The following is an 11,044-nucleotide window of genomic DNA, read 5'->3' on the forward strand; positions in this document are numbered from 1 at the left end:
CTTCCCCTCAGAGACTCCAGGTCGACAGGTCTCCCGGTGGAGTCCAGCAGGGTCCAGAGTCCCTTAACTCCCATGGTGAGGCCTGCACACGACAACCACCACACCACCACCACGTCATCGTTTCAACCAGAATCAAGAGCAGCAAACATTTTCAGCCTTCGTCAGCGTCACCAGGACCACCATCATCATCATCAGCAGCACATCACCACCACCATCATCAACAACCTTACCACCATCAACATCAGCAACACCATGAAACATCGCCGGCATCACCATCAGCACCTTCACAGCCATCATCAACAAGTACAGCACCCACAAAGCCATCACCAGAATCTGCAGAAGAACAATTACCATTACCACCACCATTGACAGCATAACCACACCAACAGCACATTCACAGCCATGAATGACTACAATCACCAGAATCTGAAACCAGCACCAATGGCACGATCACCACCACCACCTAAAGAACGAATATTACCACCATCAACGTGAATCCATAGCATCATCAACTCCATCTACACATCAGCGGAATTGTCAACAACAGAAGCAACAGCACCTTTATAACTATCGTAGGCAAAGACAAAGATCCCCCGTATAACTGTAGGGTCAAGTGCTGTTAGCGAGCACCTCTGAAGGCCTGAACGGTTCGCTAAGAGGTGGGTGGCCAGCACCACACCCGGCCGCCTTTGTCTCCCCCAGCAGCGATGCTTATACACCCCACCAGGTACTCATTTGAGGCTGAGTCGACCTAGGGGAGGCCCAAGACCGGTTCAGATATTTGTCACTGGTGTTGAGCGGGAATTGAACTCGAATCGCCGGGTTCGTAGCGCAGCGCGCTAACCACTACACCACCGCTCCCTACTATCATAGGCACCGTCATCACCACCACCATCATCATCATCATCCACCACCATCATCATCATCACCACCATCATCATCACTACCATCATCCATCATCATCACCATCATCACCACCACCATTATCACCACCATCATCATCATCACCACCAGCATCACCACCATCACCACCACCATCATCAGCCGGCGTGAAGGTCGTGTTTAGAGAACTCGCTCCGTACAAGTGCAGCCATTTGTCAATCCACTGCTAGATGATGGAGGAGGGGGGGGGAGGGTTCACGGTGCAGCAGCTGTTATTAAACACTGAGGACTGGTAGAGCATTGTGAGTGCGGTACGATGGTATCAAACAATGCACACGAACGGGACCGCGCAGAGTGTGATGTGTGTGGTGTGTTTGAACTTCTTTCGCACCGTACGCAGTCAACCGGAGTGATGCAGAGCCACGGGGGTGGATGGAGATGGTTGCGTGAGTAGAGAGAGTGGAGACTCCGAGACTGAGAGAGTGGGAGGGTGAGAGGGTGAGACAGAGTTCATGTTCATTGATTAGCTATAGCCCTGTGAGACATTCGGCTCTTGAATCGGGTGCAACCGCAACAAACAAAAACAAAACCATGAACAAGAAAACATCTCAGAGTGACTATGTGACTAAGCGTAAACAGAAAATCCAAGAAAAGACACCCCACAGAGACGATCACCCCTCTCTGTACCTGTGTTGCCCGCTCTGTGTATCTTGGTGATATCTGTCTGCTTATATGTCTGTCTATAATTTTTTTCTGGTTAGATTTTATGTCGCTATCTCATTATACCTGATGATGATTGCTTGTGTTGCAATTGAAACGTCGTATGCTAATATTTAATTATTTTTTCTTTATACGTGACTTTACCGAAAGAACCAAAGAAGAAAACGCACCGTGTACACCAACGCTGTGTGCACAAATCCCAGTGGGATGCAAGTCAACACAACAACCACAAGACAACTTAGATTAAGGCCATCAGTCTAACTCTGTACTACAACAAACAAACATGGCCAAACCAAAAAACTTTCGAAATCACCAAAATAAAGCCATGAAAGCAGTGAAAGCAATGAAAGGAAGAGGAGAGGAGAGAAGACGCCGCCGGGCAGACGAACCTCCCTCCCTCCTGCACAGGCCCGCAACGTGAATCCGCGCCGCGACCTCCGACCCTGACGGCTGCCCGCGTCACGTGACCCCGGCGCGTCACGTGAGCAGCGAGTCGAGTCGTCACGTGACGCGCGGCGCCACGTGACGCACCATGGCGCGCGTGGGGTTCGCTTCGCCGCTGCTGCTGCTGGACGGGGGCGTCTCCTCGGAGCTCGAGGCGGCGGGGTTCCCCTTGCAGGTGGGAGGGGTGTGGGGGGGGGGGGAGGGGGGTGTGGGGGGGTGTGGGGGGGTGTGTGGGGGCGTGTGGGGGGGGTGTGGGGGGGATGTGGGGGGGGTGTGTGGGGGGGGTGTGTGGGGGGGGTGTGGGGGGGTGTGTGGGGGGGTGTGTGGGGGGTGTGGGGGGGGTGTGTGGGGGGGTGTGGGGGGGGGGGGTGTGGGGGGGGTGTGGGGGGGGTGTGGGGGGGTGGAGGGTTCCCTTGGAGGTGGTGGGGGGGTGTGGGGGGGTTCCCCTTGCAGGTGGTGGGGGGGGGGTGTAGGGGTTGCCTTGTAGGTGGTGGGGTGGAGGGGTTCCCCGGTGTGTGACGTATGAGGGGGTGGAGGGGTTCCCCTTGGAGGGAGGGGGGGTGTGGAGGGGTTCCCCTTGTAGGTGGGGAAGGGGTTCCCCTTGCGGATGTGAGGGGGTGGAGGGGTGCCTCCTGCAAATGCTGGGGGGGGGGGTCAGTCATCTCGGTCAGTCGACCCGTGGCACCTGCTGGGTCTGCCCGTGACCTCCTCCTGCCAGCGGGCGTTCGACACTTCACGTGGCCTCAAGGTGCACATGGCCTGGCACAAGCGTCGTGGTGACGTCACCCACTTGGTGGCGAATGGCGGTTGTTGTTGTTGCTCCAGCAGGTAGGGAGGGTTCCCCTGCAGGTGCTGGGGGGGGTTGCCCCTGCAGGAGGTGGGCGGTGGTCTGTGCGGGGGGGGGGGGGGGTCCCCCTCTAGGTCTAAGTGGTGGGAGCGGGGGTGGGGGGGTACCTCCTTGTCTCTTCTTGGGCCTGGTGGGCGCGTGTGCGGGCGGAGGCGGGGGGGGTGGGGTTTAGATGGGCCCCCACCACCCCCCCCACCCCCCCACCAACCCCACCCCCCAACCCCCCCCCCCCCACCACCACCCCCCCTCAACCCCCCCCCCAAAACCCCCCCCTCACCACCCCCCCCCATGAACTCTGTCACGTGTCGTGCGTTGCAGGGTGACCCCCTGTGGATGCTCCCGGCTGCTGCTCACCCACCCGGACGCCGTGAAGGACGTCCACTGAGGTTCGTGACGTGCACCCAGTCACTCGCTAACAACTTCTTATCCACCCGCACTCTGCACCCCACAGTAAACCCATAGAGACGCATAGAGGAGGACCCATAGAGATGTGTATAGACTCATAGAGATACATAGAGAATCAGAATATGTAGACTGGAGGATGGGTTAGCAAGTTACATCAACAAAAATACGATAAAGAGATACTCGAGTAAGATAGAGAAAAGTTGAGAAGTAATTAAAAAAATTAATAAAGAGAAATATTAATAAGTATGGGAGTGCAAATTGCACGCGTACATGCATTACAAATGTGCATGTTGTTTATGCAATTTATTGTGCAAATTCCGTCACAGTTCCTATGATCACTGTTTCATTGCTTTCATGGCTTTATTTGGTGATTTCGAAAAGTGTATTGGTTTAGCCATGTTTGTTTGTTGTAGTACAGAGTTAGACTGATGGCCTTAATCTAAGTGTCTTGTGGTTGTTGTTGGTGTTTGACTTGCATCCCACTGGGATTTTTGCAACACAGCGTTGGTGTACTGTGGTTTTTTCTGCAATATTTGCTGCCTTTTCTTGGATTTTCTGTTTGCACTTAGTCACATATTCACTTTAAGATGTTTTCTTGTTCATGTTTTTGTTTGTTGCGGTTGCACCCGTTTCAAGAGCCGAATAGCTCACAGGGCTATACCTAATAAATGAACTTGAACTTGAATGCAGCTGGGGCAATGCTGAAAAACACAACAAACCAAGACCACGCAGTCTCTCGATCACAGTGCACCTTAAAATTGGACCATCGAGATACAGAGAGACACAGTAACGACAATCCACAGTCGTGTGATTGTGGCCATGGAGCCCGAACTCTGGACCTGGCAGTAAACCACTCGGCACCCCTTCAACGGAGGAGGAACAGCAGCACGACAGGGCTCTGTGTCTCCTGAAGCCCCTCTCCTCGTGGCCAGCAGCGGCCTCGACACTGGACGGTCACCGACTGAACGAATGGCTCCTGCTGCTCCTGCTGCTGCTCCTGCTGCTGCTCCTGCTGCTGCTGCTGCTCCTGCTGCTGCTGCTCCTGCTGCTGCTGCTCCTGCTGCTGCTGCTGCCGCAACACGACGCTGCTTCTCTCCCGCATGCCCCGCTGCAGAGACGGCCATAATGTTGGCGGTCCAAGCCCACCGCGTGATTTATCAATTCTCAAAAAAGCCGGAATATTTTGCTAAAATTAAGTGAAAACCGAGTTAAAGATCGCGGGATTTTTATTTTATGCGTGTGTGTGTGCGCGCAGTCATTGCTGAGCGGGCTGAGATCGTGAACGTACCGCGCTTAATCACGATTGGGTGGCTGAAACCGGGGATCAAACGGGCGGATCTCAGCCGTAAGTGGCTCCTCAGTGTCTCTGCCATGACTTTGGAAGTGATCTGCTCGGCTTGAGCCTGGCCTTGTGTAACGTAGATGCCGCACTCTCTGTAAGCACCCGCGCGTCTCACTGCAGGGCCCTTTCGTGCTCGTGTTCATTCCACGTGCGATGGATCCGCTTCCCACTCACTGCCGCCGTCACATGAGCCGTGCGTGCGTGTGTATTTTTGTTCTCCGTGCCCCGGCAGCTTCTGTTTGGCCGATGCAGGGGGTTAAACTAGCGCGGCACGGGCTGCAGAGGAGATGGGCTGATGTGGGTACGGGAGGATTTGGAGATGGTGGAACCGACGGATGACTTGTACCAATGTCATCAAGTCCGGTCTTTCATTCACACGGAGATCCGTAGACTCACAGACTCGTAGAGAGACCTATAGACCCACATCATCAAGACCCATCCTGTACTATGCAATGCATTGTGGTGCGAGTGAGGGATTGCACTTGACAGCAGTCACAATTAGGCAACTCACTTAGTTACCCACTCATGTAGCAGGTAGCCGCTGCTCTCGTGTGTGTTTTAGTAATTGCCAGGGTTGTTTATCTATTTTTTTTTGCATACAATTTTGAAAAAAGTTACCGTTTTTCCACTCGTATGGAAATGTCTGGTAATATACACGTAAACGTGTTTGACTTCATTAGCAAACAAATGAAGGGAGCTGCCATGGTGTACTGGTGAGCACACTGGACTTGCAATTAGCAATGACAGGCAAGATGTTAACTACCTCGCCGAGTATGCGGGAGGTCATGGGTTCGATCCCAACTGATGACATTTATATTTGGAGTTTGCATGTCTCTCTCTCCCCGTGGTCGCGTGGATTTTTCTCCTGGTCCTCTGGTTTTTGCCTCCATATTTAGAATCAACAGGCTCCACGTGATAAGCCACTCTGTCGAGCTATCATTGTGGCCAGTTCGCTTCTGAAAAAGTGCGACGTAGCTCAGTGGGCCTGACCTGGTAAAATAAAAAATATTTCAGTTTTTCATCGTTTTAGAGGTCACCGGTTCCGATCCATCTGCTGGCGCGGCACTGCAAACAAGTTTCTTAATCCCCCCACACTTTTGTCTGCCCAGCAGTTACGGGATAATAAACGCAGGGTACACTGCATAGTCCAGAAATTGGTACCAAAGGTAGCACAACTTGAGTTGTACCGACGTATTATTTGTGACCAATAATAGTGAATTACGTGATAACCACACTCATTTGAAGTGGTTATCACAACATTCACTGTTATTGGCCACATCGGGAAATTGGAACCGCTAAGTAATGCCACTTCTTCTGATGGTACGGGCACGTGAAATAATCTGCTCTGGCATCGTGGACTGACCGTGAAGTTGATTGGCAGGTCCCGCGGGGGCCAGCCAGTGCATACACGACTCCAAAATTCCACCGGAATTTAAAAGTAAAACAATTCCTTACTTTCAGAATCTGTAACTTATTCTGCAAAATGACTACCGGTTTTCCGATTCACATTTAGCTGCCCGAAGTAAATGTGGTGCTCCAACCCCCAGTTTCCACTCAAGTCCCCACGGAGATCGCAGAGCCAGGGCTCAAAGACCCACAGCTTTTAGGTCCTCATTCTCTGCAGCGGAGACACCGATTGCATGTCCAGCACACACACACCCCCCGGGCACTCTACGCTGCCGGGGGGTGTTTGATTCAGAGAGAGACGCTAAAAGCCTCTCCGCGCCTCAACACCAGTGATTCTGAAAGCTGATCGGACGTCATCTCCTGTCGCCTGGCTCTCGTGCTGTAGCTATTCAGTGTACAGGCAGTGCAATTGTACCCGGGCCTATGAGGTGCCCAGGTTGCTGAGCTCCAAACAGGAGGGTTGGGGTGGGGTGCTCATGCCAGCCTCGCTACGGCTTTGGCTGGCGCGGCTGCTCTCAGCTCTCGACACCGTCCCGTAGGTTGGCATCCATCTGTTTACAGTGAAACGTTAGTGCCCGACAGTGATGTCCATCACACATTGTGTGATGTTATTCCCTCTTGTCAATCCACTTCTGAATGAGGCCTTCCCCACGCTGTGTGGGTTATTTGACCGTCTTCTGACTGAACATTAGCCTGTGATTGCCATCAACTATTGGGTAGTGCGGTGGGTCTGATTGGTCGCGGATGATTGATGGGATCTCGAGTTATGCCGCTAGATCGCGAGGTCCTGATGGGTCGCGGGAGGGTTACGATGACGCAGCGTGAGGCCATCGTGGTCATGGTGACAGGGTCACGATTCGCGACGGGCTGTCGTTAAATTGGTTCGTGAAGTCGTGGGGGTCACGGTGTCACGCCGCCGGCCCGTGCTGCGGCGCAGGTTCCTGCGGAGCGGCTCGGACGTGATCTCGACGGCGACGTACCAGGCGAGCGTGCCCGGCTTCGTGACGCACCTGGGCCTGCGCCCCGAGGAGGCGCGCCAGCTCATCCACACCGGGGTGCGGCTGGCGCGCGAGGCCGTGAGCGAGTACATCTCATCCGCAGGCGAGCGCGACCAGAGACGCACCACCATCATCTTCCACGATCAATCAACTGCTGGATTAAATACTCCCCAAGAAGCCGCCACCACCACCTCTCATGATTCTGCTGCGATGCAATAATTCATCAACACGTGATGCACAAATTTATTTAATTGTTCTATCTTCCCGGCGGATGTACTATTGGCCGCTCTGTTAATCAAGTCAATTAAATGTTTTGCTTAAACACGTGTGCCGCTTCTCTGGCACAAATCTGCCACTCAAAGCATCATCGTCAAACTATTACTCAAATATAAACAAATAAAATGTTACACAATATATATATATAAATATATATTATCTGTAGTATAAGAATGCCGTGGTGGTGAGATGTTAACTACCTCGTCTGCTGTGCAAGAGGTCATGGGTTCGATCCTGACCCTGAAGCCTGTATATTTAGAGTTTGCATGTTCTCCCCGTGGTCGCATGGATATTTCTCAGGGTCCTCCGGTTTTTCCCTCCACATTTAGAATGAACACCATGCGTTTAGAGTATTTGGCTGCTATACATTTCCACGTGATAGCCACTTCGTTGAGCTATCCATTTGTGGCCACGTTGCTTTTGAAAAAGAGCGATATAGCTCAGCGGACCTTACTGGTAAAATAAAAGTTTAGTTCAGAAATATATTCTTGACCGTCATCCATCATTATCATCCACTAACATAGCAACACACGTGCCTCACAGCAGACAGCACATTTCAGACATTTTCAGGCAATGAATGAGCTTCTATACACGTGGGAGGAAGCCGGAACACCCGTAGAAAAGCCGCGCGCGCGCGAGAGGGACGCGCGTGTCCCCGCCTTCGCACCGCTGACGTGGCCCCTCTCCGCTCACACAGGTCCCCGCGAGGTGGAGGTGAAGGTGGCCGGCTCGGTGGGGCCCTACGGAGCCCACCTGCACGACGGCTCCGAGTACACGGGGGCCTACGTGGACGCGCTCTCAACGGAAGTGCGTGTTGCTCTGCTCTGCGCTGCGTCGTGTCCACCTTATGCTATCACCTGCTTCCCCCCGTCCATGTAGCCTGCTTCGAATAGGCAAGCAATCGGACAGGAGGCCCCATTTCATTGCTTGCCGCAGGGCCCATGCCGGCAACGCTACCCCACTGGTGCTCGTGCGTTGAGTGAGAGTCTTCGGTTCTACTCGTCAGTTAGCTTCTTAGAGCACTTATTGAGTGTGCAGGCAGTGCAGCTGCACCGGTAAGTATGGGCTGGAGGGTCTTGGGCACTCGGCTACGGGGGGGGGGGGGGGAGTTGGGGGGGGTGGCAACGCATTGCGCTGCTAGCAACACGTTGCGTCACTGGGGACAGCGGCCGAGCCTCTGGTGCCGGGGGGTCCTGAGCGGCAGTGGCGGTGCTGACAGCCCGTGTCTCCCACGCGCCCCAGGAGCTGATGGACTGGCACCGGCCGCAGGTGTCGGCGCTGCTGGAGGCCGGGGTGGACCTGCTGGCCCTGGAGACGGTGCCCAGCGCCGCCGAGGGCCTCGCGCTGGTGCAGCTCCTGCGGGAGTTCCCCGGGGCCTCCGCGTGGCTTTCCTTCTCCTGCAAGGCACGCGGAACACGCGACGCGGAACACGAGACGCGGAACACGCGACGCGACGGCACGACACACGTGACGCAATTGCATGTCTTGATCGGTGCTGTGCATAGACCACACGAACTATGAAGACATTGCACGTGACCCCGCGTCGCACCCCACGTTGACCCCATATCTTCTCCTACGTGACCCCGTGTTGCGCCCCACTTTGACCCCTTATCTTCCCCCACGTGACCCCGTGTCGCGACCCACTTTGACCCCATATCTTCTCCCACGTGACCCGTGTCACGCCCCACTTTGACCCCATTACTTCCCCCACGTGACCCCGTGTCGCGCCCCAGTTTGACCCCATCACTTCTCGCACGTGACCCCGCGTCGCGCTCCACTTTGACCCCATATCTTCCCCCACGTGACCCCTTATCGCGCCCTGCAGGACAGCCGCCACACGTGCCATGGCGAGGAGTTTGGCGAGGTGGCGCTGGCACTGGCCGCGCGGTCGCGGCAGCTGCTGGCCGTCGGGGTAAACTGCTGCGACCCCGAGCTGGTGGGCGACCTCCTGGGTGGCGTCGCCAACGCCAAGGGCTTCGACAAACTCCTGCTGGCCTACCCCAACAGCGGGGAGCACTGGGATGTGCAGCGAGGGTGCGTGCCACACCAGCCTCATGGGGGTATAAATCATCATGGGTACACCACAGCATGGACACACCAGAATCACACCACACCAGGGAGACACCACTGCTGCTACTGCTGCTACGACTGCTGCTACGACTGCTGCTACTACTGCTAATGCCACTGCTGCTTCTGCTATTCCGTGCATTCCTTCCGCAGGTGGGAGCATAGACCGCGCAGACCCACGCTGGCGACGTACAGCCTCGCGTGGAGGGACCTGGGCGTCTCCTGGATCGGTTCGTGCGCCCACCGTCCCGCACGCGTGCCGGCGATTTGACCCACCCGCCGTGCAGGCCTCCTACCCACCCTCGCCAGCGCTGCGGTGCCCGCGTGCCGGCCGCTTGCGTCAATCCACTGCCGGACGAGGGCCTCCCCCACAACCGTGCGGGGGTCGCGAGGAGGGTGATTTGACCGTAGCGGACGGCGCCAGTCTGTGTGGGTCGCTGAACGCAAGGAGCATAGATGAGGGAGCTTTGTAGAACGGCGACGGAATGGACCTTTGCAGCCCCTCCCTCTGCTGCCCACGAGGTTGCGCCGCAGCAGCCTATAGCACCTGTTGCGCACGGTACTCACCCATCCAAGCACCCACCCAGGCCCAACGCTGCTTAACTACGGTACAGCAATCGGTGCGCTAGCTTCTGCTGACAACTGCAGTCCAGTGCCACGAGGATTCACACGGAGCACGAACGCCACCGCAGCAATTGCTCCTTGCTCCCCGTTTGACTCGGGCCTCCACTGAAGCCTCGTCAACCCCACCTCCCCCCCCCCGCTCTGTTTCTTTAGCGTGTTTCTATGTTCTCCCGTGTCGATCGTTGTGTGTGTGACTTGTGTGTGACTTGTGTGTGACTTGTGTGTGTGTGTGACTTGTGTGTGTGTGGGACGTGTGTGTGTGTGACTTGTGTGTGACTTGTATGTGACTTGTATGTGACTTGTGTGTGACTTGTGTGTCTGTCTGCAGGCGGTTGTTGCCGGACGGGGCCTCAGGACATCGAGGAGTTGAGACGCACCCTGAGGCCTCAAATGCAGCCGCCCAGCACCACTGCCTGAGCTCCTCCTGCCTGGGCCTCCTCCCCGCCCTGATCTCCCAACCTTAGTTTCCTAGCCTTGGCCTCTCATCCCAGGTCCCCCAGCCCTGGTCTTGATATCACAGGTCTCCCAAACCTGGTTCTGCTATTCCAGATCTCCGAGCCAAAGCTGGTGTCATGAAACTCCGCACGGGCACGGAGCTCTGTGCTCGACTTGGCAGGCTCTGACAGAAGAACGTTCAGTGCATGTGTTGTGTTACCCTAATTTAAATTAATTATTTGCCAAAATGTGAATGCGTTCGACGTTCGTGCACGGTTGCGTTAAAAGAGAACAATGCCAACGCTGCCTTGAGTGTTCGCAGTGGAATCGTTTAAATAAACATATCAGAAGCGTGCGGGGCTGTGGTGTGAGAGTTTTAATAACACGGCCTATACCAGGCATTGTGGTGATATTAATCAACATCCCCCCCTCCCCCAGAAAAAAATGTATTTTCATCAATTGACTAAATCGAGGCATCCCTGGATGCCCGATCCATATAAAACCCACAGTTGTAATGATTCGTCAGGTTTATACTGCCCACTGGTGTCCAATCCGAATAGACTGGACAGACCAAGGAGCCGGCACCGGGGCAGCATT

At 55.0% G+C, this 11,044-nt stretch overlaps 1 protein-coding gene and 1 long non-coding RNA gene across 2 annotated transcripts; one reads left to right on the plus strand and one right to left on the minus strand.

Moving 5' to 3' along the window:
• Window positions 1–3: 3 nt before the first annotated feature.
• LOC133357193 (uncharacterized) lies at window positions 4–2,019 on the minus strand. The gene is made up of 3 exons (XR_009756939.1): window positions 1,992–2,019; window positions 1,274–1,356; window positions 4–82 (listed from the first exon to the last, which is right to left on the minus strand). It is a non-coding gene; the product is annotated as an uncharacterized LOC133357193 (long non-coding RNA).
• Window positions 2,020–2,134: 115 nt separating this feature from the next.
• Window positions 2,135–10,802, plus strand: LOC133357203 (homocysteine S-methyltransferase-like). Its single transcript, XM_061575032.1, has 9 exons — window positions 2,135–2,221; window positions 3,212–3,260; window positions 4,574–4,643; window positions 6,985–7,148; window positions 8,019–8,128; window positions 8,564–8,725; window positions 9,147–9,355; window positions 9,542–9,618; window positions 10,341–10,802. Exons 1-9 carry the CDS (start codon window positions 2,135–2,137, stop codon window positions 10,427–10,429), a joined length of 1,017 nt encoding a protein of 338 aa, XP_061431016.1. The 3' UTR covers window positions 10,430–10,802.
• Window positions 10,803–11,044: the final 242 nt, after the last annotated feature.

Source organism: Lethenteron reissneri, chromosome 57, assembly GCF_015708825.2.
Source record: "Lethenteron reissneri isolate LAM-NWPU_2019-01 chromosome 57, ASM1570882v1, whole genome shotgun sequence".
Classification (NCBI taxonomy): Eukaryota; Metazoa; Chordata; class Hyperoartia; order Petromyzontiformes; family Petromyzontidae; genus Lethenteron; species Lethenteron reissneri.